This window comes from Trametes versicolor (genome assembly GCF_000271585.1).
Source record: "Trametes versicolor FP-101664 SS1 unplaced genomic scaffold TRAVEscaffold_5, whole genome shotgun sequence".
Lineage (NCBI taxonomy): Eukaryota > Fungi > Basidiomycota > Agaricomycetes > Polyporales > Polyporaceae > Trametes > Trametes versicolor.
Genome location: NW_007360325.1, coordinates 328,164 through 348,434, shown reverse-complemented (window position 1 = coordinate 348,434; position 20,271 = coordinate 328,164). Strand labels below are relative to the sequence as shown.

Genomic DNA, 20,271 nt, shown 5'->3' with positions numbered 1-20,271 from the left:
GGTCAGCGAATGTACGGAGGACGTCCGAGTGCTGGACGGACCTGGGCCATATGGGACTGCCCGCCGGCGAGCCCAGCGGTCCCATCCGCTCTAGTCCCTGCTCTCCGACTTTCACCTCCGTCCCGCTTATCCTCCAGATCACCCACCACCTCCGATCTTCGACTCCCGGTGCGTATATAAGCTCGCCCCTGTGCCCGCTTCAGCATCACCACCCCCCCACACCGCATACAACCACCAGAACTAGAATGTCATCTGCGACCTCACAGCAGGCAGTCGCCTCCCTCCACACCGAGGTGACCCGCCTCCGCCATGAGCTCCAGACCCTCAAGGGAGAACACGAGTCTCCCGCCGCCGAACAGACGATGTACGTCGGCCAGTACCTCGTCGAGCGGCTCGTCCAGCTCGGTATCACCGTACGCTCATCCTCTATGCTCTGATCGTGACTCCGAAGCTGATCGCGCTACAGAAAATGTTTGGTGTCCCCGGAGACTTCAACCTTGGTATGTGCATTTACATATATGCGCGTTGCATTCGCTAATCGGTCCTTCCACTAGGCTTCTTGGTACGCGCTCATCGAGATCTCGGCAGCTGTTACGCGATCACTGACCATCTCGCAGGATTTCGTCGAGGACCACCCCAAGATTGATTGGGTTGGCGACTGGTCAGTCTATCTGCCCTATTTCATTGTGGATCTCGCTTACGCTTTCGCAGCAATGAGCTCAATGCCGCATACGCCGCTGACGGCTATGCCCGAGTCAACGACGGCAAGATCGGCGTCGTACTCACGACGTGAGCATATGATCTAATGCTCAGCATACACCTAAGCTGACAGGCTACCAGCTTCGGTGTCGGAGAACTGAGTGCCATGAACGGTATCGCTGGTGGTAAGTCGATTGGGTTCCCCGCTCTCGAACTCGTTCTGATAATTACCTGCCCGTAGCTTTCTCGGAGCACATTCCCGTCCTCCACCTTGTCGGTGTGCCGAGTACCTCTCAGCAAAAGGACAAGCCCATGCTCCACCACACTCTTGGCGATGGCCGGTGAGTTTCCATGTATCCACTTGCTGCCACCGATGCTGAACGCCGAACAGCTACGACGCGTATTACCTGGCTTCCCAGCAGTTCACGGTCGCGCAGGGCAACCTGAACAACAAGGACACCGCTGCCGCCGAGATCGACCGTGTGCTCACCGAGTGCTTAGTTATGGTATATATACTCCTTCACTTGCACTTTTTTAAAGGTACTGACGTACGGCTATTTTTAGGCTCGCCCCGTATACCTTATGCTCCCCACCGATGTTGCCTACCAGCGCATCTCCGCGAAGCGCCTCCAGACGCCCCTCAACATCGAGCCTCCCGCCAACGACGAGGAGACGGAGGAGTTCGTACTCAACGAGATCATCAAGCTCGTAGAAGAGGCAGAAAACGACGCGATCCTTCTCATCGATGCGTGTGCCGTCCGGCACGGCGTCAAGCAGGAGGTCGAGGACCTCTACAAGCATACCGGCTTCCCGGTCTACTCCGCCCCCATGGGCAAGAGCGTGGTCGCTGAGACCTACGAGCGTTATGGCGGTGTACGTTGCTCTCTGATATGCGCGCCCATTGAGCTCTGCTGACTCTCCTTCAGATCTACGTCGGCTCGATCTCCGCACCGGCGGCGAAGGAGAAGGTTGAAAACGCGAAGCTGATCTTGTCCATCGGCGGCTTGAGGAGCGATTTCAATACCGGTAACTTCACGTACCACATCCCCACCCAACGTACCATCGAGGTGTGTGTCCTGATAATGAGGCTTAACAGATGTACATGATCTAACACTATTTTCTTTCCCCTCGTAGCTGCACTCCGACCACACCCGCATCCGATTCGCCACCTTCCCCGGCATCGGCATGAAGCGTCTCCTCCCCAAGCTCACCGCACGTCTGCAGCCATACAAGGCGGGCGCAGCCGCACTGGAGGTGCCCAAGTTCCAGTTCCCGGTCCCGAAGGAAGACAACGAGATCATCTCGCAAAGCTGGCTGTGGCCGCGCGTCGGCCAGTTCTTCCAAGAAAAGGATATCATCGTCGCGGAGACCGGCACGTCGAGCTTCGGTGTGCTCGACATCCCGCTCCCCAAGGACTCGATCTTCGTCTCCCAGATTCTCTGGGGCAGCATTGGCTGGACCGTCGGTGCTACGCTCGGCGCGGCGTTCGGTGGCCTCGACCGCAACCTCAACCGCACCATCCTCTTCATCGGTGACGGCTCCATGTGCGTATATGCTGCCTTATGCTATTCTACGTTCGTGTATGCTGACTGGTTTACAGCCAATTGACCGTGCAAGAGCTGTCGGTCATGATCCGCTGGGGCCTGAAGCCCATCATCTTCGTGCTCAACAACAGCGGTTACACCATCGAACGTTACCTGCACGGCATGACGCGCAAGTACAACGACATCCACAACTGGTGCGCTCCTTTCCCTCCCCCCTCCGCGGGTTCTGCTAACACGTTTCGCGCCCTCAGGAAATGGACAAGTCTGCTCGACACGCTCGGCGGCGAGGAGGGCAAGAACTGCAAGTCGTACACCGTGCGCACGAAGACGGAGCTCTCCGCGCTGCTCGACGACCCCAAGTTCGCGAACCCGGAGGTCATCCAGCTCGTCGAGCTCATCATGGAGAAGAACGACGCCCCGCGCGCGCTCAAGGTCCAGGCCGAGCTCAGCGGGAAGACGAACCGCTACGTCGCGGAGGACTAAGCCCCCTCTTCATCGCGGCTGCTGCTACCTATCGGTATCGGCGCGGGCGTATTAATTATGGCGCGCGGCCCGCGCATAGACGGACGGGGACGGGAACGGAAGAAGGCGCACGAAGAAGACACTGTACCATATGTTGCAATAGTCGTTTGTAGTATCAGCATCGTATAGACCTCACTCAGTTTATAACTCTCTTTCCGACACCATCCAGGCGGATATGTGACATGTGTACTGTCGAGACGAGTGCCATCGACCAGAACACAACACGTCTCCGTCGAAGCAGAGTAAAATCAATTAGAGAACCTCTTCCCAGGGTATACTGAGGTCTCATCCGAAAGCAACATGGGATACAAAGCAGGATGCGCAGCCCAGAAAGGTCATATCAACGGTAGAACACTCGATAACAACGCTATAGACCCAAGCAACTTCCCGCCCCATATCCCCCGTCCCAGCGCCCCACTCGGCTCTTGCGCGCTCGAACCTGCCGTCGTGTTCTGCGGTGCACTTGCCGTTACCGTTGGCGTACCCCGCGACGCAGTGCCAGCAGAGAGCGAGAGCGTCGCCCCCTGCACTGTGACTGCGCTCGAGAACTGTGTTGGCGTTTGCGCTGTGCTTGGAGACAGCGCCGCCGACGGCGCGGACGGACCGCTCGTTATGTTCAAGGAGGCTGGATCTAATACGGGCGGGAACTTCGCGAGCGTCGCGGCGCGCTGTGTCTGGAACTCCTGGAGGGCCGTGTCGAAGTCCGGCGTCGTCGAGACCATCTGCACGAATGAGCCCGCGCTCTCTGTGCCGCTGCCGTAGGTGAAGCTGCCCCGCGCGCATGGTGAGTTCCGCCCTTTTGCGGAAAAATGGCTATCGGGGACTTACGAGGCGTAGACATTGCGCATGAAGGGCGCGCCCACGTTGAGGTCGTTTCCACTGAACTCCGCAGGGTTGAGGGTGTTGTACCGGAACGTGTTGACGCAGACCGCCGCGTTCACGCGGTTACCACTGGTACCAACCACATCCGTGGCAACGTACGTGAGATCAAGAGGATGGACGAAGAACTCCTGGCCCCTACAAGCAAGCATGGGAGTTCAGTTGCTGCAGCCAAGTGCTAGTAGCAGGCGTCGACGCACGCAAACACAAAGGACAGCTTGATGCTCGCGTTGCAGGGCACGACCCAGGGGAAGCCGAGGCTGGGGTCGCGCACGGCGCCTGGTATGCTGGAGTAGATCGCGTCCACGGCCGCGGGTGGGAGCGGCGGGAACGAGTACCCGGTGTCGAGAAGGGCGACGACCTTGCCGTCAGGCGTTCCCGGTACGCTCGACTTGTTGAACGTGAACGGCGTGCCGTTAATGTTCATCGCGTCCATGACCACGGCCCACCGATTTCCGGGGGAGACGACTGGGAGTTGAGGCGCGCTCGTGACATCCTGGAAGTTCGCGTCGTGCTCGCCGACGAGGAACGTTCCATATGTGATGTCGCGAAGCTCGTCTTCTCGACTGAGCTGGATATCGACAGTCCTCGGAAGGCTGGGTTGTTGAGCGAAGAGCGCGGTTGCCGGGGTGTTGCCGGTCTGCGCGGCGAACTGCGCGCCGTACGTCCTAGCGAGCGTGTTGTAGACGGTAGAGTAACCATTGAAGCCCAAGCCCAAGATGCCGTCTCCGTATGCTGCGAAGTTCTGCGTCTCTGTCGCAAGGAGGAACGCTACGGATGAGGTACGTTAGCATGGGAACTACCGGCACTGGCGGAATTCGCGGGACCTTGAGACGAGATAGTGATATCCCCCATCCGCAGGTCGGCGAACTGAATGTCGCCTTCTGCCTCCCCTATGCCATAGATTTCATTGACATGGAGGTTGGTGGAGTTCGTCAACTTGATATTTCGTCCTCGCGGGTATACAACGAGGTCAAAGGAACCCGTGTCCACGTAGAGAGTCAGGTCTATCGAGCCCCCAGATGAGCGGCGAGTATGATACAACCAGCTAATCACATACTGAGGCCTCCCAAATTAACGGTGGTGAAGTACTGTTGGAAGCATGTCAGAGGGAAGCATGACCTCTGTTAACATTGAAGCACATACCCGGTAGTCATCAGGCGTGAACACCCCAACATTATCTGATGTGGGCGATCTGCGAACCAACTCCACGCCGCTTTGAAGGCGTAGCTGGGCCGAAACAAAGGGGGCGGGAGAGATCAAAGACAGAATCCCGCCCGCCAAGGAAACGAATGAATGAGCGAGCATCCTCCTTGACGAAGGGATTACGAAGGGGAGGTACCTAAGGGAGTAAGAGGGGTATGATGGGTCTGGGTAGACCACAGTAATTACGTTTATACGCCGCTCACATGGCTCACTGCGCAGGACGCGCTCATGCTGATCGCGACAAGGTACCAGATGTCAAGACAACGCTTGCCAGCGTCTTCAGTGCATAGAAGTCGTAGAAGACTCGGAATGAATGAAGCGTTGCGTCCGCATTCTGAGATGATTGACAGCAGGAAGGATCCCGCGTGTAGCCGCTGTACTGACGGGCTCCTACCGTTTCGACTATGGCGGTGAGCACTTGAGAGGCCGCCCAGTGACGAAGTTCGAAATCACGGGCTGTTGTCGTCGGATCAGTGCTTCCGTCGATGTCGGATGAAGCAGGCTGTGGTGACTGCCAGACTGGCAGGGCGTTGTATCAAATCTCACGCAGCTGTACTACCGATGCAGTGACTTCAACAGTGTCGCATGTTCGACAACAAGACGGCCTTTAGAACGAGAAATTAGCTCAACTGAACTCGATATACACAGTACTGGGGACAACGAACCAGGCTTATGGCTCGTTGGCACAATATGTCAACATATCATCAAGTTCTGAGATCCAGTGATGGGCACCATCGACTCCAGAGCATCGTCTCATGATCAGATCGCCCGGATGGTCGCAGATCGGCAGGCACCAACCACCATACCTGGACTTCTCAACGAGTACAGGGACACCTCGATTTTATCGCGAGTGTACACCATCTATTGCTGAAAGAATGTTAACGCGTTAACTCGAAATTGTGATCAAAAGTATGATAGTCCGTGTCTCCAAGCGAGGCCTAAGGCCTAAGGTCTGAGCATGCGCGGCTGCCACCTACTGTCCGTTCTCTTGACATCCATGATACAATACACGTCCATTATGCGTGCGCGGCCGGGAAGACGTAGGCCTGCGACTCGACGCTGCGCTTCGTCTTGATCATGGTCAGCTCCTCCACCAACGTCTGGCGCCGGTACTCCAGCCGCAGGTTCGGGACGTTCGTCTGCAATGTGTGACGCAAGATGAGCGGATGGTGCGGTGCACAACACGAAGGAGACGACGCACCTTGTGGATATCGTTGCCCGCGGCGCCGGGGAGGTACCACGTTTGGCCAAGCCAGTGGCGCTTGACCTCCATCTCGAAGCCACTCTGGATGACAGAGTTACGAGCAAGTTCGGCCAGCGAACTCTGCGGAAGTTTGTAGATCTATGGACAAGGAGGCGAAGTGATAAGCGGAGCGGGTGGGGAGAGGGGGATGCGCCACTTACGTGGGCGGCGACGCTGTATTCTTCGAGCAGCGGTTCCTACGCGGGGCGACAAACGTTAATCCACGCCGAACATCGGACACAGCGGAGAGGAAGGAGAAGAGTACGTACCTTGGTGAAGTGGAACTGGAGCGGGTCATCGGTACTCAAGCTCACATTGAGGCCGACCTTGAAGAAGTCCGGGAGCGGGTTGCGCTCATACGTGAGGAAGAGCGCGTTGTTGCTGAGCGGGCTCATCGCGAGGCCGATCTGCTTGAGGTAGAAGAGGTACTGCAGAGCGGGCACCTTGCGGAGCAGGATGCCGTGCGAGATTGAGTGCGCGGTGAGGTACGCGGACGCGAGATGCTCGGGATCGCCTGCCTCGCCGCAGTGCGGCCGGAAGACGAAAGTCGCTGGAAAGACGTAGGAGTGGTCAGAACGAGTACAACACAGGAGGTAGAGAAGGCGACTGACAGAATCCGCGCTGGCGCCGCCACTGGTTCAGGCTGCCAATGTTCGCGTACATGTAGTATACCCTGTGTTATTTTTCGGTAAGAATTAGTCAAAAGTGTAAGGAACGGCGAAACCTACCAGTAAGAGTATGGCGGGGACTCCTTCGCATCCCAGAGACGAGGGTATGGGAACTTCCTGTGGAACCGCCTCTCGGTCTTCGACTCGTCGTCGACAGTGTCGAAGCCGATCACACGTTCCAGGAAGACATGAAGCTCAGGGTGCGAAGAAGGATCCCTCGTCACCTCGAACAGAGGTTCAAAGACATCTAGAGACGCAGTTTAATATCATGCTGCAAAGAGTGGTACCTAAATACTTACTGCGTACGATGTCTTCAAACGTATTGATCGAGCCGCCTTGTTTGTACACGTCGTACAGACGCGGTACTTGGATGAGCCAGCGTACGTTGTGGGAGTACAGCTTGTGTTCGACGATCCATTTCGCGAGCTTGTCCCACTCGTCGCGCTTTCGGCCGTAGATGCTGATGCGCCATTCGCAGTTCTATAGCGAATTGCTTAAAAGCGGCACCATAGTATCTTATGGGGATGACATACCTGGTACTTGCTCTGTTCCAAATCGGTCATGACCTCTTTGGTGAGCTCCGCCAAGTAGCGACCGTGAATGTAGTTGTCCGTCTTGAGGAAGATCTCCCTGAGTCGCGACTCGCCGAGAGGGTTATACTTCAAGTTGAACTTGTCAAATCTGTGGAACGAGTCTTGGTGCGCGTGCATGTCGAGGGTATCAATCGAGAGGTCGTATGCGGTGAGATTAAGCGACTTGAACACCTCCTCAAGGGTCAGCTCTTTGCCATCACGGAAAATGACGACGTCCTGTTCGCGAAGTCAGCAACAACTCGGATATATCGGAAGAGCGTAGCGAAGAACCTTCGGGCTGCGCTTCATCTTCGACTTAATGAAACGCAACAAGTGCTTTTGGTTCATGCTGCTCGAGTGGTGTACGTGCGTGTCCACCTTACGAACGTTGTAGAAGTCACTACAGGCGGCGGCATCAAGGTCTGCTTCTCAAAGCGAGGTGGACAGAACGTACCGATGAGGAACACTCTTCACCTCCGCGAGCTCTTGCGGTTCGTTGAGTAGGGAGTACATCGTAAACTTGCTCGCGAGATAGTTGAGCCTTCGGAACGCGAAGCTTTTTGTAGGACCATCGCATATCACTGCGAGGACTTTCTCTAGGTCAAGGAAGTACTCCCGAATAGTGGGTATCTCGAACACAGGTTCCTTCGTGTCCTCTGATCCTAGTCAGGCTATGCCCTCATGCAATGGTTAAGGTCGCACTCACTCGCGGCTGGGTCGTAAACCTGATACACCCCTCTCTCGTCAATACTGAAATCCAGCTGGTGGGGCCCTGGTATCTCGCAGGTATTGAAGTCAAACTCTTCATCTGGCATAGTCTCGTACCCGGCATTGCTTGGGGCCACCGTGTCCTTGCCGTGCCAGTGCCAGTGTGGGGGAGGGGGGCGCGGGTAGATGCGCCATTTCTTGAAGACGTTCCTCGGCGCCGGGCGCGACTCCCAGTCCACCTCCGGGCGCACCCCAGACACAGTCGAGAGGTCGTCGTCGAGGCCGGTGAACAAACCATCGTGGTCGCGCGGATTGAAGCCCAGCTTCTGGCCGGACACCAACATGTATTTGTCTCGAACATCGAGGCAACGTTCTAGAGCCTCCAAGATCGGGATGTTCTCAGGCGGAAGCGACGGCTCTAAGGCGGGGCTAAGACTGAAGTCTAAGCCCCATAAGGATCAGCACACTCACCAGGGATCCGGCCCTTGCCCTTCGAGTCTACCGGCGCAACTACAGGGCTCTTAGCGGGATCCGGTAGACGCCCGCTCGTGAGCAACGGTGAGGGCTCCGCGATGGCGGTCAGCTTGAGGTTCAGGAAAGGCGCCTCGACATGGTGTATGTTCGGCGCGAGGTTTGGCGAGCTGGCGACAGATCCAGGGCGTGAGGCAGCCCCTGCATCTGAGCCGCGGCGGTGCGCGAGGAGCTTCTCCTCGATCTAAGGAGGCTCGCTTAGGGTCCCGCTGATTCTGAGGTTAGCGCAGCTGATGGCTACATACATGGTGCAGGTTTTTCTCCTCGTTGTAGTCAAAGAAGCCCTTGGAGGCGTCGACGGCCGGCGGGGACCGCGACTCGTCGCGCGAGTCAGGGGCAATCAGGGTCGCGCCAGGGGTGCTGTCTTCGCGGCTGAGGTGCATGGCTGGGTTGGGCTGGTGGGGCATGCTCGAGCTCGTCGTCAGTGCGGGCGCAGTGGGCTGGTCGGTCGTGAATGTGCAGCTGCAGGGCGACGTCGACCCGAGCAGATGAACGTTTATTATCAACCCCGGCCAGCGCTGCGACCGCCCGCACTGAAAATTAATGGACGCGGGCGCCTGAATGCTTGTTCCTCGATCAGGTCGGTGCGCTGCTGCTAAAGGCAACTCTCCAGGTTCGTAGCCGACGATCTCGACACGCTCCTGGCGCGTTCCGCGCATGGCGAGCGAACATGAACAAACGTGCGTCGCGCGTGTGGATGATACAGTATAGCTACAGCTGAGAGCGTGTAGGAACGAACAGCAGAACAACAAGCATCCCGACGAAAAGCCGGCTACATCGCGGCGCAGCCACCTCGCGCCCGCTCTATCGTACATACAACCTAATCCTCGATCTCCAAGTCTCCATACGGCTTCGCGCGGAAGTACGTCTCGTCGAAGTGATGCACACGCACGAAACCGTCTTCTCCTCCCGATGCGTAGCAGTCGCCCTTTGGTGACACAGCAATACTGCAAATCTCTCGTTAATCTATGTTCCTCATTCGATGCGCATAATGAACCCACGTGTTCACGGGACCGAAGTGGCCCTTGACGCGGCCGACCTCCTCTTCAAGGACCTTGTGCCAGAACCGCGTCTCGAACTTACCCTGCCGCAGCGAGGTGGTCGTGACGCTCATCGCATCTTGCCCACCACCAAGGAGAATGTACGGCTTGCCAGGGGCGATCGCAGCGCTGTTCAGCGGTGTCTCAGTGATGTACGTCTTGAGCACAGTGAGTGTCCGGGTCTCGTGTATCTGATGTAAAGGAAGCTCAGTATAACAGGTGTGCTGCGAGCGACGATCCGCACGCACCCTTGCGGTCTTGTCCTTGCTGCTTGTGATGAAGTATGACCGGTCCGGCGCGAGTTGCAGATCCGTGACGGTATCACGATGAGCGTGTTCGTTCAATTGCACCTCCTCCCCAGACTTGGCGTCGAACAGGGAGACTTTTCCGGACTCGTGGCCGGTGATGATGAGGTCGTCTGTGTGGGCGAAGGCACAGACGACGGCCTTTGAGCCGACGGGGTTGAACATGGAGATGGGCTCCTTTGATTCTGGGACCGAGTTAGCATATCCTGTGGGTACAGCCCCGCAGCTTGCTTGGCCGTGCTGATTAGAGTACTCACGGTTGGTGCCATCGCCGTCGCGGTTAATTTCGAATACTCGCACGGCGCCCTGGTGGCCCATGCGCTGCTCGGTGATGCAGACGACCTGGTCGTCATCCTCGTTGAACGCGACCCGCTTCACTGCGGTAGGGAACTCCCAGAAGAAGAGGCACTTCCCGGTCTCGACGGACCACAGACGCATCGTGTTGTCGGCAGAACCGCTGACGAGGAAGCGCGATGAGGCTGCATGTTGCAGTGGATTGACGGCAGGTCGGCAGAAGATCGCAGAGGGCAGGCCCGAGGATCAAAGCGGCGAGGTAGAACGGTGCAGCAGAGAGAATCACAGAAGTGAAGAGAAGGGTGGAGTGTACCATGCGGTGAGCCAGTGCATGCCTGAGCAGAAGGGAGAAAGACGTACAGTCGACATCGATCGTCCAGACCGTCCCGTTATGCCCATCGTATGTCCCCAGCCGCTCTCCGTTGTGCGCGTACCAGACGTTGATGATGCTATCTTTCGAGGATGTGAACAGGAGGTCGCCTTCGCGGTTGAACTTGATTTGTGTGAGCGAACGCTCGTGGCCTACAGAATGGGCCTGGTCAGGTTCCGGAGAAATACATGCATGTTTTGCGGCGACGAACCCTGAAGAAGAATCGGCCTCTGTTATGTCAAATGTAAGCAATCAATTTCTACAGGGTAAAGCATCGTTCACTGACCATTTTTGAGAATGTAGTGAGGGGAGGGGGAGGGTGTCTAGGACGTGTTTACGGTGCCCAGCGCCGGGCAGTCCTCCAAGTTTTCGACGCTCGGCATTCGCCGGAGCTTAGGCGCCGAGGACTTCGAGACCACACGTTTTCCTTGAACGCTACTTTCTTTAGCACCACCACGACCTCAGCCTCCTGTGCTGTTGCTTAGGCTCTAGCTCACTCTATTGCTTTATTCCTTGGCGGGCGTCACTATTTACACGTAGCCTTATGCAACCTTGCCGTTTCCCATCCGTTTACTCGCCGACCAGTACTATCTAAGGTCTCGACATCCAATCAGGCTCTGGTTCCCCCTGGCCTCCGGCGAAACCAGAAAGACACCTGCTACCGCCGTCTCACGCCGAATCTTACATCCGCGAGTTTACGTGCATTTGAGCGTACCTTGCAACTTCACGCGACCCTCTCGCCCAATCTGACGACCTCTTACGTCTACGCCGTGAGCTTCGAGCTTCCCGAATTCCTCGGACAGCACAGTGGAGTCTTCCCCCTTCCTCCCCATGAACGGCGGCCCATCTTCTGAGGCGCACGAGCCACCCCGGAAGCGCCAAAGAACAGTGGAGCGCGAGCTTCTCGACCCCATGCGCAGCAGCCCAAGCTATAACGCACATGCCTTGCCGGACGAACCTAGCGCTGCCTCAGCCGGACATTCCTCATCCAGTACGCTCTCGCCCATGTCTATGTTAGTGTCATGTTCCATTCCAAATGTCTAGATGGGGTCGTGCACAGCTAGTGCGGACCGGACTCGTCACGCGCCGACATTGACCACCACTGCTTCTACAGGGGAAGCACTGGTCCGAGCGGTAGTGTCTCTCAGGTGGTCAATGCAAGTGCAGTCGCCCCACCCCTCGAAACACGTCAGACTGCTGTGCGTCCCGACTCGCGCGGCTCGGACGATCAAAGCGGCTCCGTGGCACCTATGAAAGCCAACTTTGCCTCCGCGAGCAAGGGCAAAGCCAAGGCATCCACCTCCATGTCCGCTATCCCATCAGACACTCAGCAGAACGGTCCGCTCTCTAGCGCGTCCGGCGACAGACGTGACCGTGACGAGACCCAGCGCAGCGCCGACACGTCCCGGCATCCGGCAAGTGGAGCTGGCGCGAAGGAGCCCTTGACGATGTCCGACGAAGGCCCCTCCGGATTGGCTGCGCTGCAAGCGGAAACGGAGCCGGTTCAAGACTCGGTTTATTATATTCACGGCGGAGACTGCGTGATTCGCGTGGAGGACACGTTGTTCAGGGTGAGCAATCTCTGTGTTCTGCCTCCGTCGCTGTGTTTAGACGCGTCCGCGCCGCTGGGATCATGATCACTGAGCGCGCTGGGAATCGGCCTGTGCCGTCGGGCGCGGCGCGGCAGCGTGCCCCCCACCTGGCAATGCTCGCATTGGCTCGCGGGCGTGGCTGGCCCCCACACCAGTCTCCAGGGATGTGGTACGCTGGAGCGAGTGGCAGCGTGCCGCCGCTCGTGGGCTTCCTGTGCCGATCCCGATGCCAATCTGATGTTTGTATCGACCCGCGTTACGACGATCGTGCTAACGTGGCTGTCGTTCTTTCTCCGTTTTGGGCGGGCTGTGTTGTAGGTCCACCGCTACATTCTGGGGCGCGACGACTCGGCGTTCCAGCACATGTTCAGCATGCCCGCTATGAGCGGCGTGCCGTGGCAGGCTATGGAGGGGTACTCTGACGATAATCCGATACACCTGTACGGGGAGACGGCGGAGCGGTTCCGCGACCTTCTAGCGGTGTTCTACGCCTTGTACGTACCTTCTTCCACCAGTTGGCGAAATTTCTTGACAGGCTGACGTGGCTTCGTTCGGGTCGCAAATTAATTTGACAGGCCACACCAGCTGCAGGAATACAACACGCCGGAGGGAAACGTCGACCGGCTCTTGACAATTTGCGAGATGACTAACAAATATCATTTTGCGAGCACCGAATCATGGGCCGTCGACGCGCTCTACAACGTCGTTTCGGGTCTACACGGCCCACCGCAGCAACAACGTCACCCGTCGCAGTGTTCCTCCGCATGGATGAAACGACTGCTCGAAGTCGCCCTACTATGTGGTCACGAGAAGCTGCGCACCCTCGTCGCGACGCGCTGGGTCAATCGGATCGTGACACGCGATCTACGCCCTATTCACGCGCTGGAGATCGCAGCCCGAAGTGGCGAAGGGTCCCTGGCGGGCTACGCATACTACACGCAACTGCTCGAAATGGGACCCGGCTTCGACCCGGGCGTCGTCGAAGATGGCAGGCAATACGCCCGCCCGCGCATATCCCCTGCACTCGCTGCTGCCGGCGTGGCCGTAGCGGCGCCGAACAACGGGCCGAGGATCGGGACGCCAGCCGTGCTTACGCGCGAGCAGAAGGCACGGCTGCTCGCAGGCCACTGGTCGCTGACGCGGCTCTGGGAGCGCGTACGCACGACGCCGCCGCCGTTCACGCGTCCGGACGGCTGCACGTACCACCAGCACGGATGTCTCTCGACGTGGACGCAGGTGTGGGCGGACGTGGGCCGGTCGGAGCGGACGCTGCGGCTCGAGGCGGCGGACGTGCTCGGGCGGCTGGGCGCGATGGAGGAGCAGCTGGTGTCGCACACGGTGCTGGGGGACGCGCTGTCGCCGCAGTGCAAGCGCGCGGCGCTGCTCGCGGTGAGGGCGACGATGACGGAAGTGAAGGAGGGCTTGGCGGGGCACTTTTGCGAGCTCGCGTCCGACGTGCGCGCCGGGGTGCCCCGCGACGTTCCGGGGGAGGCGTGACGGAAGGTACGATGCGTAGCGCATTGATGGTGCTGGGATCGGAGCCCTGGAGAGTCCTTGGAGCGCTTGAAGTCGGTCGGCGGTGTACGGTACCTCACACATGTGTACAACAGACGGAACATTGTTTCTCAGCTCCTCGAGCTTGCTCTCCTGTGGGACACCGCCCCAATTGGTCAGGGCGGGTGGTGCAATGGCGCGCACATGCCGCGAGAAGCAGCCTGCGCGTTTTTAGTCGCGTTCGCTTGTTATGTTCCGCGGCGGGTGACACGGCCGGGGGCTGTTGCGTACGTACGGGCCGCCGGGGTGCACAGGCGGCAGGAACAGGGGGACAGACTGGCTGCTTCGGGTGCTTCTGGGCGTTGAGTAGCCGGAGGAGGGCGTGGCCCTGTTTGGGCAAGAAGGAACGGCGCCTGCGGGGACGGGGGATGACATCATGGCGGCGAGTATAGCTGATCGGACTGTAATTGTATCTCGCATAGCCAGATCTGTGGGGCGTGTTCTACGCTCGCCACGGGCTCCCGTCGCGACTCGCTGCTGGCTCGCTGACATCATTCGGCCACGGCGCTGGACACACACCGGCCAACAAGCCTGCACTATCCACCACTCGCCTACCTGCTACCGTTCCGGGGCGACTTCTCGGGCCCGAGCGGCCGTCGCGTGGCCCACGTCGCGGGTTCGGGGCACGTCTCAGACAGCCCACGCGGGCGGGGTGCGCTGCGGGCGAAGAGAAAACACGTTGCGGGGTGTGTGCGGGGAATCAGGGGGACGTTGGGCGAGGGGAAGGCGCTGCTGGGGGTTGTGCGAAGGGGTGAAAAGTGCAGAGGTGACGTCACTGGCGGGATTGGCGGTGTGTTGGATTGATACGGGTGTTCTGGCGCGGTGTCATGGATGACCGCCTCCTCCCTCCCTGGCCGCGATGGATCCAAGTGGGGGCGCTGTCCACTCGCCCGCGCGCCCTCGCGTACAGCCTGTGTGCCAACTTCCCGGACGCTGGCTGCGTTGCTCGCTGTGACATTCTCGCCCGCTTGTCGGGGTCGGGGGAGGTGATCCACAGGACATTCACAAATCACCACCCCTCATCATGCCACCCCCCTTCGCGTCTCCACCCATTACGCCGCCATCCACCGCCCGATTTGGGCACCCCCCTGTCCCCCGCCTGTTCATAACGTCCGAAGTCCTCCGCCGTCACCATCCAAGTCGCCACGCACCGCATCCCCGTGCACTATCACATCCCCTCCCTCCGGGCCTACCCAAAAAAACCCTACGTCTCTTTTGAGTCACCACCAACCTACTCCTCCAACCGCGCACCACTACGCATCGCCTTCGCTCGCGCTTCCCATTCAGTTCTGGCGCACACCACACCATGCGCGCGACCTTCGCAAGCACCTCCTCGACAATTCCCGCTCGCGATATAACCCCCCGCCCGGAGACGCAGATGCTGCACACTGCCGAGGCCGCGAGCTTCAAGCCGCCGCCTTCTTCCTCTGCTGAGTCCGGTCCAGGCCCGCTGCCGCACCGGCATGACCCCCTCGCTCTGCAGCTATCCACCTCCCAATCTCACACCCAATCCGCATCCGCCGTCGCTGCCGTCCATTTGCTGCCTGTACGATTGCCAGACGCCGCGTCGCTGCCCAGCGGGCCCCGGAGCGCAGGAAGGAGAACGCCGACGTCGGGTGAGTAATCTGCACTCTTGCATGTGTCGTTTATTGGGCGGAGGAGGACTGAGGCCGGGAAGGCCGGGCGAGGGCCGCTGCAGAATCGGGCGAGGCTCGATCGACGGTGTGCCTTCGCGGGTCACGTGATTGTGCCCTCGATCGCGCAGGTCGCGCCTATACCGGAGTTTGAACGCCACGAGGGCGGCAACAATGCCTGATTTTAATTTGCTACTCGTCGACGTCCTCCCTTCCTTTTTTCGTATCGAGATCGCTGCTCGTCGCTGGCACCGCCAACTTGCCAGTGGCCCCCGCAATCCTTCGCCCGCCCTTCTCTCCGATCCTTTTTTCATATCCCTTTTATTTTTTCTCTGACATGTCCTCTTCGCATTTCTCCTTCTAGACCCCGCTGCCACCCCCACTCGCCATTCCGCCGGGCTGCCCCCTTGTAAATATCCTCCTCTTCCCTCTCGCGTCCATGCTGAACGATGTCGTCCTGCCTAGACCGCCACGCAGCGCATGAGCCCCGCACCCCGCTAGCCCCGCCCTCCCTGTTCGAGAACAGTCCAGAAGACATAAGCGATCTTCTGCACTTGCCCGACCACACCCCGGCCTATAACTCGGGGAATGCTGCCACACCGCCGGCGTTGAATATGTCAGATTCACGCTCCACGAGCTCCACCTCCGAGCACGGCAGGCAGGCCCCGCGCGGCAGAGGTGTGTCGCACTATGGCCCGTCTCGTCGCCAGCCCGCGCGCCCCTCCTTCCAGTCCTCCGCCGGGCCCCTCTACCCCCCGCCCCTCCCCTCACCGCAAGAAAACAGACCGGCTGCTAGTCCGCCCGTTCCGCCATTCCAGGGCCCCCCTCCCCCGCAGTACGCCTACGGCCAGCGCGGCGCATATGTCGGACAATACACGATGTCCGCACAACCGCACGTCGGCATGGTGCACCACTCACCTCAGTACGCGTATCCCCCGCCACACCCTGGCCTGCACGCGCCTGACCAGTCCATGCTTTCACCGCCGCACAACCAGCTGCTCGGCTACTCCCCAAGCACGCTCATGCCGATGATGCAAGGCCACTCGCCTGTGTACCCGTTCCCAGGTCACTCCCCGGAAAGCAGTTCGTCTTCCAGCCGCTCGTTTTCTACCAGCCCTGCGATGTTCTCCCCGCACACCAGTCCACAAGCCCATCCCTCCCCGCCCCCTCACTCGCCCCTCGCGCCCCAGGCCTCCGGGCCCCCACTCGCACATTCTGGCACGCTCCCCCCGCCGCATTCCGCGTCTTATGCTGGTCAGACGCCGTACTCCCCCATGCGCTTTTCAACGCCACCCTTCGCCTACCCCCCACACTCATTTGCACCTTCTCCCTCGCTTTACGGCCCCCAACAATACTCCTCGCCCTATGCCCCACACTACCCATCTGAGCAAGAAGGCCAGGGCACGTGGTGGTATCTACCGCCGCAGCCCGCTTCTGGGCAGTACGAGTCCTTCCAGAGTCCGTATGCCATGTCATATAACCCTCCAAATACACGCGAGGGCGAACAGCCCCAGCAGTATGGACAGCCGTCCGGCTCCTCTTCTGTCGCGCCGATGTTCCCTATGTCGGCGGCGCTTCAATCCGGCCCAAGTCCAGGCCCGACCACGCCTCCAGGAGGGCAGATCCCGTACACGTCTCCGCCATTCAGTCCAGCGCAGGGCCAGTTCAGCCATCTGATACCGGACAAATCACTGCCGTTACCGCGCGGACGACCGCCAGAGCAAGGGTCGGCGAACCTGTCTCCGGCCAGCTCCAGTAGTCGACCAACTGCTGAGCGCCCGCCACCGGCCCGACGACCGTATCACCCCAATCCGCCAGCCCATCGCTCGGAGTGGGTGATGTGGACAGGGAACGTGCCCTCGGACGCGACGCACGACGAGCTCTGGCGGTTCTTCAACTCACCGCCCTCCCCTGGTTCTTCGGTCGGACCGATGTCTACGCAGAGCGCACCCGCCGGACCTATCGGTTCAACCGCGACAGGGTCTACGTCGACGGCTTCGTCCGACTCTCTGTATGGCGGCGTCTCCTCCATTTTCCTCATCGCGCGCTCGAACTGCGCCTTCGTCAACTTCCAGTCCGAGCCCCATCTGCAGGCCGCGATCAAGCACTTCAACGGTCTTCCCCTGCGGCCGAGCGATCCACGCTGTCCGCGGCTCGTCTGCCGCGTCCGTGCGCGAGAAGACGACTTGAAGGCGGGAGTCGGCGGCCAGCGGGGCTCCGGCATACACATGAGGTGGGTGCGAGACAAGAGGGAGCGCGATCGCGCGGAGCGGCGTGAGTCGACGTCGGAGTCGGATCGCATCACGACGCCGTCGAGTTCACCGACGGACGCGGCGCCCATGCTCGCGGGGCTCTCGCTCTCCAGCGACGAGGAGGGCGTTCGCGGGCATCGGCGCAAGCCGGAGCCGCACTCGAGCAGTTCAGGCTCGTACGCGTCGACCAACTCGGGCATTCTCACCGCGTACTTCCCCAAGCGCTATTTCATACTCAAGTCGCTGACCCAGGTAAATGATCTCGCGCACCCTCCGCGTCGAATTCGCTGACGTTGATCATCTCTTGCAGTTCGACTTGGACTTGAGTGTGGAGAAGGGCTTGTGGGCGACGCAGCGGCATAACGAGGGCATTCTGGACCAGGCCTTCCGTACCAGTAAAGAAGTCTACCTCATCTTCAGCGTGAATAAGAGCGGCGAGTTTTACGGATATGCGAAGTAGGTGTCTTCTCTCCTCTCCGTGTACCAGTCTAACGTGGCTCCGGCTCCGTAAGGATGGCAGGTCCAATCACCCGTGGGGAGCAGCGCGTACCCTGGGCCTCCCGAACAGACGCTTCTTTGCCGCGCCGCTCATCCACCCAGTCGTCGGACAGCCCAACCGCGGCGCGCCATGACAGGGCCCCCCTGTACTTCTCCCCCAGCGAACAGCGCTATGGCGAATCGCCGTTTGAATTGTCGCCTGAGACCTCGACGCGACCGCCTCCATCCTCCTCGCGGGGTCTGGACCTTCACGAGCGTGCGTCCGCACCAGCGGAGATGTTCCAGCCACACCGTAACCTGAGTATGGTTAGTGGAGAACGTGGCCAGACCGCACTAAGCGCGGATCCGCAGGGAGGGATACGCCCGGCCGCGCCCGTCATCGCGAGTGCAAGCCGATCCAAGGCGCTCTCGCAGCCGGAGGAGATTGAGCTTGACCCGGCGGCGCCCCTCCGTGCGATACGCAACCCCACACCCGCCGAAGCGCGCAAGTCAGAGGACAGCGCCTTGCGTACGGTCGCCGAGGAGGACGAGCGCCCACACGCCGAGGACTCCCGCGACAAGGGCAAAGGCGTTGCGCCGTCGGACGAGCCCTCACCCGCGGAGCGGCACCAGGAGGACGGCCCCGTATGGGGGGAGCCGTTCAAGGTGGAGTGGATCCGCTCGCACCGGCTGCCGTTCACGCGCACGAGGCACCTGCGCAACCCGTGGAACCACGATCGGGAGGTGAAGGTGTCGCGCGACGGGACGGAGCTGGAGCCCGCGGTCGGACAGCTGCTCCTCGAGGAGTGGGACAAGGTCGAGCAGCCGCCGTCGCAGCCGCAGACCCCGGGCGCCGCTGTCGACGTCGGGCGGCGGCTGCACGGCAAGGCGTCGATCTCGGTCGACGTGCTCCCGGGCGCGCCGCCGGCACCGCGGGAGGGACGATGAGGACGGCGCTGGGACGGGGCCGGACGGACGCTCGACCGGATCGGATCGCCGCTGCACCCCCTTTTCAAAAACGAATCATTCACGAAACGACTCACCGCTGCTTGGCAGCGCCACCACCGCACGCACGCACGCACGCACGCATACACGATCGCACGCACGCACCGCACGCTTTACTTATAATATTCTACACTACTCACGGCGCCCCGCCGCGCGCGCCGCCCGTTACACACGCTTTGGGCCGCGCGCGGCGCGAGACGATCACTGCTCTCTGCTTCATTCCATTTCGGGCTGGGATTTTATTTTGAATACACATCCGTCATCATCACACACACCACAGGGCTTTCTCTCGCTGCATTTTGGGTCGACTGTTGCACATTCCGTCTTGTTCGCTGTTCCGTTATCTGGCTGTAACGCGCTCGCTCTGTGGCTCGCCTCGCTCTGGCACCTGCTTCTTTGCCCCACACCCCCACCCCCACCCCACACCCCTGCTCGCACCGCACATCGAATCTACGCTGATGTCCGTCGTCGATCATGATCATATTAGCGTTATCACCTCCGTCCCCACCTCCATGATATATGTAGCAATAGGTAGATTCCCCTCCGCATACAGTATTGTAACACCTCGCATCATGGCATTATACACGATCGCGCCGTAGTGCGCTGGGTTTCTTGGACACGCACACGATGCCCGAGACTCCCGCGCGGCGCGTGTGGCGGGCGGTGCGAGCTTGATGACCGCACCCGCCGGCGTGGGGGGCTGCCCCGCACCGGTGGCGCACTCCACTCCTGCTCCTCTGTTTCGCGAGATGGCGGGGTCGATGGAGGGATTAAGCAGTGCCTGGTCGATGCCCGGCTGTCTTGACTTTACCCCGCCGCTTGAATCATGGGGGTGGTGCTCATAGGCCGTTCCTGGTGCCGGACTCGGAGCAGCAGCTCCATGACCGATGTTGCACTGCCGCTTGGGGCCCACGTTCGATCACTCCCAGGGCCAGCGTTGGTGGCGGTGCTGGCGTTGTGGAGTATGAGCCTCGTGGTGCCCACGTTCGAGAAGCGCCCAGTGCAGTAAGCCGAAGAGCCAATTTGAGAGAACCATTCGAGCCTTTTCAACAAACGCAGCCTCCAACAACCCGGTTGTGAATGCATCTTTGTTACGCTCGCATTTCACGCTAGAAAAGGCACCTGCCACATTATTCGGTGGATACACAAAGAAAGTGTTTGCTTGCCTGTGTGTTC

At 59.9% G+C, this 20,271-nt stretch overlaps 6 protein-coding genes across 6 annotated transcripts; 3 read left to right on the top strand and 3 right to left on the bottom strand.

Moving 5' to 3' along the window:
* Window positions 1-219: 219 nt before the first annotated feature.
* TRAVEDRAFT_147039 (pyruvate decarboxylase) lies at window positions 220-2,793 on the top strand. Its single transcript, XM_008039446.1, has 13 exons — window positions 220-413; window positions 467-500; window positions 555-562; window positions 618-661; window positions 712-789; window positions 841-884; window positions 941-1,040; window positions 1,091-1,205; window positions 1,264-1,572; window positions 1,626-1,766; window positions 1,834-2,243; window positions 2,300-2,437; window positions 2,495-2,793. Exons 1-13 carry the CDS (start codon window positions 246-248, stop codon window positions 2,724-2,726), a joined length of 1,821 nt encoding a protein of 606 aa, XP_008037637.1. The 5' UTR covers window positions 220-245; the 3' UTR covers window positions 2,727-2,793.
* Window positions 2,794-3,027: 234 nt separating this feature from the next.
* TRAVEDRAFT_28474 (acid protease) lies at window positions 3,028-4,974 on the bottom strand. The gene is made up of 6 exons (XM_008039022.1): window positions 4,791-4,974; window positions 4,705-4,735; window positions 4,472-4,651; window positions 3,845-4,415; window positions 3,594-3,782; window positions 3,028-3,533 (listed from the first exon to the last, which is right to left on the bottom strand). Exons 1-6 carry the CDS (start codon window positions 4,950-4,952, stop codon window positions 3,101-3,103), a joined length of 1,566 nt encoding a protein of 521 aa, XP_008037213.1. The 5' UTR covers window positions 4,953-4,974; the 3' UTR covers window positions 3,028-3,100.
* Window positions 4,975-5,700: 726 nt separating this feature from the next.
* Window positions 5,701-8,961, bottom strand: TRAVEDRAFT_166419 (AMP deaminase). Its single transcript, XM_008039445.1, has 13 exons — window positions 8,818-8,961; window positions 8,513-8,756; window positions 8,040-8,459; window positions 7,788-7,989; window positions 7,625-7,733; window positions 7,295-7,570; window positions 7,061-7,241; window positions 6,822-7,008; window positions 6,705-6,766; window positions 6,363-6,643; window positions 6,255-6,290; window positions 6,052-6,192; window positions 5,701-5,989 (listed from the first exon to the last, which is right to left on the bottom strand). Exons 1-13 carry the CDS (start codon window positions 8,953-8,955, stop codon window positions 5,867-5,869), a joined length of 2,400 nt encoding a protein of 799 aa, XP_008037636.1. The 5' UTR covers window positions 8,956-8,961; the 3' UTR covers window positions 5,701-5,866.
* A 286-nt stretch (window positions 8,962-9,247) lies between these two features.
* TRAVEDRAFT_166416 (WD40 repeat-like protein) lies at window positions 9,248-10,896 on the bottom strand. Its single transcript, XM_008039444.1, has 6 exons — window positions 10,868-10,896; window positions 10,793-10,811; window positions 10,572-10,733; window positions 10,175-10,396; window positions 9,574-10,102; window positions 9,248-9,519 (listed from the first exon to the last, which is right to left on the bottom strand). Exons 1-6 carry the CDS (start codon window positions 10,868-10,870, stop codon window positions 9,393-9,395), a joined length of 1,062 nt encoding a protein of 353 aa, XP_008037635.1. The 5' UTR covers window positions 10,871-10,896; the 3' UTR covers window positions 9,248-9,392.
* A 1,133-nt stretch (window positions 10,897-12,029) lies between these two features.
* TRAVEDRAFT_122112 (uncharacterized protein) lies at window positions 12,030-13,670 on the top strand (the record flags this gene model as incomplete). The annotated part of the gene is made up of 3 exons (XM_008039443.1): window positions 12,030-12,152; window positions 12,492-12,667; window positions 12,749-13,670. The coding sequence occupies 3 exons, from the start codon at window positions 12,030-12,032 to the stop codon at window positions 13,668-13,670; spliced, it is 1,221 nt and encodes a 406-aa protein (XP_008037634.1).
* A 3,079-nt stretch (window positions 13,671-16,749) lies between these two features.
* On the top strand, window positions 16,750-19,511 carry TRAVEDRAFT_58115 (uncharacterized protein). Its single transcript, XM_008039345.1, has 3 exons — window positions 16,750-17,865; window positions 17,924-18,069; window positions 18,126-19,511. The coding sequence occupies exons 1-3, from the start codon at window positions 16,831-16,833 to the stop codon at window positions 19,036-19,038; spliced, it is 2,094 nt and encodes a 697-aa protein (XP_008037536.1). The 5' UTR covers window positions 16,750-16,830; the 3' UTR covers window positions 19,039-19,511.
* The last annotated feature ends 760 nt before the right edge of the window (window positions 19,512-20,271 follow it).

Coding starts and splice junctions, on each gene's coding strand:
- TRAVEDRAFT_166419 (XM_008039445.1), bottom strand. CDS start 8,955: ATGCACCTCAGCCGCGAAGACAGCACCCCTGGCGCGACCCTGATTGCC. Junction 8,757..8,817: donor AGGAGAAAAACCTGCACCAT/GTATGTAGCCAT, acceptor GAGCCTCCTTAG/ATCGAGGAGAAGCTCCTCGC. Junction 6,291..6,362: donor TCCAGTTCCACTTCACCAAG/GTACGTACTCTT, acceptor CGCCCCGCGTAG/GAACCGCTGCTCGAAGAATA.
- TRAVEDRAFT_28474 (XM_008039022.1), bottom strand. CDS start 4,952: ATGCTCGCTCATTCATTCGTTTCCTTGGCGGGCGGGATTCTGTCTTTG. Junction 4,736..4,790: donor TCACGCCTGATGACTACCGG/GTATGTGCTTCA, acceptor TGCTTCCAACAG/TACTTCACCACCGTTAATTT. Junction 3,783..3,844: donor AAGCTGTCCTTTGTGTTTGC/GTGCGTCGACGC, acceptor GCTTGCTTGTAG/GGGCCAGGAGTTCTTCGTCC.
- TRAVEDRAFT_147039 (XM_008039446.1), top strand. CDS start 246: ATGTCATCTGCGACCTCACAGCAGGCAGTCGCCTCCCTCCACACCGAG. Junction 790..840: donor ATCGGCGTCGTACTCACGAC/GTGAGCATATGA, acceptor ACAGGCTACCAG/CTTCGGTGTCGGAGAACTGA. Junction 1,573..1,625: donor CCTACGAGCGTTATGGCGGT/GTACGTTGCTCT, acceptor ACTCTCCTTCAG/ATCTACGTCGGCTCGATCTC.
- TRAVEDRAFT_166416 (XM_008039444.1), bottom strand. Junction 10,397..10,571: donor CTGGACGATCGATGTCGACT/GTACGTCTTTCT, acceptor TGCAACATGCAG/CCTCATCGCGCTTCCTCGTC. Junction 9,520..9,573: donor CACTTCGGTCCCGTGAACAC/GTGGGTTCATTA, acceptor AGAGATTTGCAG/TATTGCTGTGTCACCAAAGG.
- TRAVEDRAFT_58115 (XM_008039345.1), top strand. CDS start 16,831: ATGTCATATAACCCTCCAAATACACGCGAGGGCGAACAGCCCCAGCAG. Junction 17,866..17,923: donor TACTCAAGTCGCTGACCCAG/GTAAATGATCTC, acceptor CATCTCTTGCAG/TTCGACTTGGACTTGAGTGT. Junction 18,070..18,125: donor GAGTTTTACGGATATGCGAA/GTAGGTGTCTTC, acceptor CGGCTCCGTAAG/GATGGCAGGTCCAATCACCC.